Here is a 4,119-nt window from a genome sequence, read left to right as displayed (position 1 = left end):
CACCACAATCCCTATGGACCGCCAAGATTAAACGCCCACACACACATGTACCTACTGGAAAATATACCCCAGTTTCTGGGTATTTGGTCAACTTCAATTATAAATAATTTCTGGCACTGCACCTCCTTTTGACATTCAAAAGTGATAATGATTCAGATGAAGAGCAGCTTTTCCTTAATAATTCACTCTCCCATAATAATTTAGTGCATGCATGTGTGTTAAAGGATGAAAAATGAGCATGAATAGTGCTTGTCTCTTCAAGATATCAGAATAAGAATATCAAAAAATATGGGAGAGTGAGAACTGAGAACAGAATGCTTACATAGCAATGTTGAAGAAAACAACAAAACTGGCGCTTCTAAATAAGGCACTTTGTGGAACAGATTTTCCTTTGTAAGGGTAAAACAGAGACAAAAACCCAGCCACAGTAGTAGCAATGAGAAATGCTACAGACAAATACCCCAAAACGACAGTTGGATCAGAGGGGTACTTGCAGATAACAACACCTTTCCCTGTTATTGGAGTTCCAGCTGCTGGCTGCAGAGATCAGAGAGAACAAGACGAATACTCAGACAGCAACCAAGAAACAATATAACCATTAAAAGAATGGAGAATATTTAGCTTCAATGGACAAATCATTCAAAGCATAAAAATAAGTAACTAAAGGTCAGAGCAAGTTGTGCTCCACTTCTTGGACTCCTATAAAATGTAATTTAAAGCATTTCTCTGAGTAACAAAATAAATTGAAATAAATTTATAAAGAGGGCATATGGGGCTACAAAGTAGGAACTATTGAAACTTGAATTTTGATACAGGGAAGTAAAAAGCACAAAAATCTTGCCTCCAGCTATATGCTTGAACAAAGACACAGACAGCAAAATATGACCATTAGAAAGATGATACATCAATTTTATTGAAAATTATGGCAGTTACAGGGAGACAAATCTATCATTGCTCTCTGACTGCATCACTGACACTCGTAGTTTACAACACTCGTGTCAAACCATGTAAGACACTTGCTTGGACAGTAATAAATATCCTTCATTCAGCTAAATGAGGTTCAGAATTATGAGTTCCCATCAAATTTTTCTTGAAACTCATACACAGTTATTATTTCCATAATTATTTTACCATCCATGGTTCCTAAGCATGCAAACCTGGTGTCTAAGGAAATTGAAACAAATTAATTCAAGTGGAAATGCTAGTGGATAATTTGGCGATTTCTGCAGGCATTATATGCTTATATACAGTATAAAGGCTCAATAACTTTGATGCAACTCAAGCACTTGATTGAAACTAATAATTTCAAGAGAAACACCAGATTATCCATCATACCCAGTGGCGTGGAGGCCAGGAAGGCCATGAACCCCGAAGTCTCCAAAATTCTTTTATATCCCTCAGAAATTCAACAATATTAATGAATCCCACTAATATCTACTGACTTTAGTTGAATTATATATATATATCAAAACAATGATACAAATCTTTCTTCATACTTATATTGAACTGTAATAAATTTTCACTAATTAAACTCCAAATAATTATATAAAAGAAACGAAATAGGCATCTATTTTCAAGAAAGAAGATTATTCTGGAATCTGGGCTTCAAATTTTTTGTCCAAGGTTGCTAAATTGACATTAATGAATTCTTCTATAACATCATCTATATTTTACCTTCTTGTTCTCAGCAACAACTCCAAATATGAAGGAAACTGCACCACAAAATGCTACTATCAGACCCATTAATCTCACGGAAACAGCCATTGTTGCCAACAGAAATCAACCACTTTCTCAGAAACCAAACAGAGAGTAACCCACACTGCGTTGCAAACTCTTGACAAAATAAAGTCACTAATCTAACCCTAAACCACATCAGAAACAAACACATCAAATAAAAACCAAAATAATAATAATAATAAATAAAACAACCAGGTTGTCTGTTAATGAACCATTAATCCTTTAATCAATAACAAATTTTCCATCTTTCAGAACCAGAAACATCAAACACCAAAATACCCAAATAGCATTTATCTTTCCCTCCACTTTCTCGGCAATCAAACCGAGGGTAAACTGAAACCGCACTACCAAAAAATCGAAAGAATACAGTCACTAATCCAACCCCAAATTCGCAATGGATACAAACACATCAAACAAAACCCAAAAATTAACACAAAAATTGCAAAAATTTAAAGTTTAAAGAGGTTACCTCGAGGATTTTTCTCCCCTTCTTTTTCTTTTTCTTCTCTAGCTTCCCCGAACGATCCACCCTCTCTCTTTCTTTCTCTCTCCCTCTCTCTCTCTCTCCCTCTTTCAGCTTCTCAGCAAAGCCTTGTATGAAAGCTTTCGTCGGTTAAAGTTTGGGAGAGCAGCGGTAGAGAGATTGAGAGTGAGAGTGATGAGGGAGGTGAGTGAGAGGGGTGTTAGGGAGGATTCTGGTGTTTTGAAGGTTTGGGGAAAAAAAAGACGCGGTTTATGAAATTTTTCATCCGAAAATTTCAGATACCCGCCACTGGATGGCGCTTATTTTTCGCACTCAATAGGGGCGACCCTAATGAGCCTCAAATTTATTTATTTTTTTTAAAAAAAAATTATACTTATAATTTTTTAATTTTTATTTATTTTATTTATTTTTGTTTTTCTTTATTTTCTCCTGTAATATATTTTTATTATTATAATATTAACTAATAATTTCCGTTTAATAAATTTTTATAATAAAGATCATTAAGTTGATATTTATCTTATAATTAATTATAAGATCAATACAAAATTCAAAGATAATATAACTAATGCACTAAGATAATATAAAAAGCTTATAGTTCAATTGAATGTTCGATTGAACCTTCAATTGTATTCAGTTTGATCGATCAATTGATCTTATCATGATCAATCTAACTAATTCATTAGGATCAATCGGATGTTTGATCGATCAATTAATTCTATTACGATCAATCGAACTAATTCACTAGGATCGATTGAATTTTCGATTAGATGTTTGATCTTATCACGATCAATCAAACTAATTCACTAGGATCGATTAGATGTTTGATCGATCGGATTTTCGATTGAACATTTGATTGATCATTTGATTCTATCACGATCAATCGAACTAATTCACTTGGATCGATCGGATTTTTGATCAGATGTTTGATCCTATCACAATCAATCGAACTAATTCACTATGATCGATCAGATGTTTGATCGATCATTTGATCTTATCACAATCAATCGAACTAATTCACTAGGATCGATCGGATGTTCGATCAAACATTTGATCTTATCACGATCAATCGAACTAATTCATTGGGATCGATCGGATGTTTGATCGATCATTTAATCCTATCACGATCAATCGAATTAATTCAATTTCAATTTCAATTGTTTCAATCATTTGATCTTATCACAATCAATCGAACTAATTCATTATGATTGATCAAATATTCAATCAATCCTTCAATTTCAATTGTTTCAAGTTTGATCGATCATTCATTCTATCATGATCGATCGAACAAATGCACTAGAACCAAACGGATGTTTGAACGAACCTTTAATTTGTTTGAAGTTTGGTCAATCATTTGATCAATCATTTGATCCTATCACGATCGATCAAATATCTGATAATTTATATAAAATAAATAATGACATATTATCGGAGGTAAATTTTTGGGAAATAACATTTTATAACTAATACAAATTAAAATCTTTCTTTAGGAGGATGGAATTGAAATAGAAGAATTTTTCCTTGTTTTTTTTAAAAAAAAAACGTATATATATATATATTGAAACAACTGTACATATGGAATATTAAGTGAAAGGGAGACTCTTTATTTTTACGGTTAAAATTTTATTTCGTTATATTTAACGGTGCATATTGTGTCACTTTATTTGAAAATTTTAAACAATGTAGTGATATATACAAAATTTTAGTGGATGCTATTGGGCATCAAATTTTTTTTTTTTAATTTTCCTGCATACTCTTTAGGGTCGACAAAGTCGATCCTAATACTTAAGCATTAGGGTCGACTCTAGAGTCGACCCTAATGATAACTCTTTAGCGTCCACTAATAGTGGACGCTATTGGTGGTTAAATGGATTTTTTTTTAATTTTTTTTAATTCCTCCC

The 4,119-nt window shown here is 32.7% G+C and overlaps 1 protein-coding gene across 1 annotated transcript; it reads right to left on the bottom strand.

The window, feature by feature from the left end:
• Positions 1–233: 233 nt before the first annotated feature.
• LOC132175772 (uncharacterized) lies at positions 234–1,832 on the bottom strand. The gene is made up of 2 exons (XM_059587822.1): positions 1,675–1,832; positions 234–537 (listed from the first exon to the last, which is right to left on the bottom strand). The coding sequence occupies exons 1-2, from the start codon at positions 1,762–1,764 to the stop codon at positions 319–321; spliced, it is 309 nt and encodes a 102-aa protein (XP_059443805.1). The 5' UTR covers positions 1,765–1,832; the 3' UTR covers positions 234–318.
• Positions 1,833–4,119: the final 2,287 nt, after the last annotated feature.

The sequence above is a fragment of the Corylus avellana genome, chromosome ca3 (assembly GCF_901000735.1).
Source record: "Corylus avellana chromosome ca3, CavTom2PMs-1.0".
NCBI lineage: Eukaryota > Viridiplantae > Streptophyta > Magnoliopsida > Fagales > Betulaceae > Corylus > Corylus avellana.
Note: the sequence above shows the minus strand (reverse complement) of the source record. Positions and strands in the feature narration are given on the sequence as shown.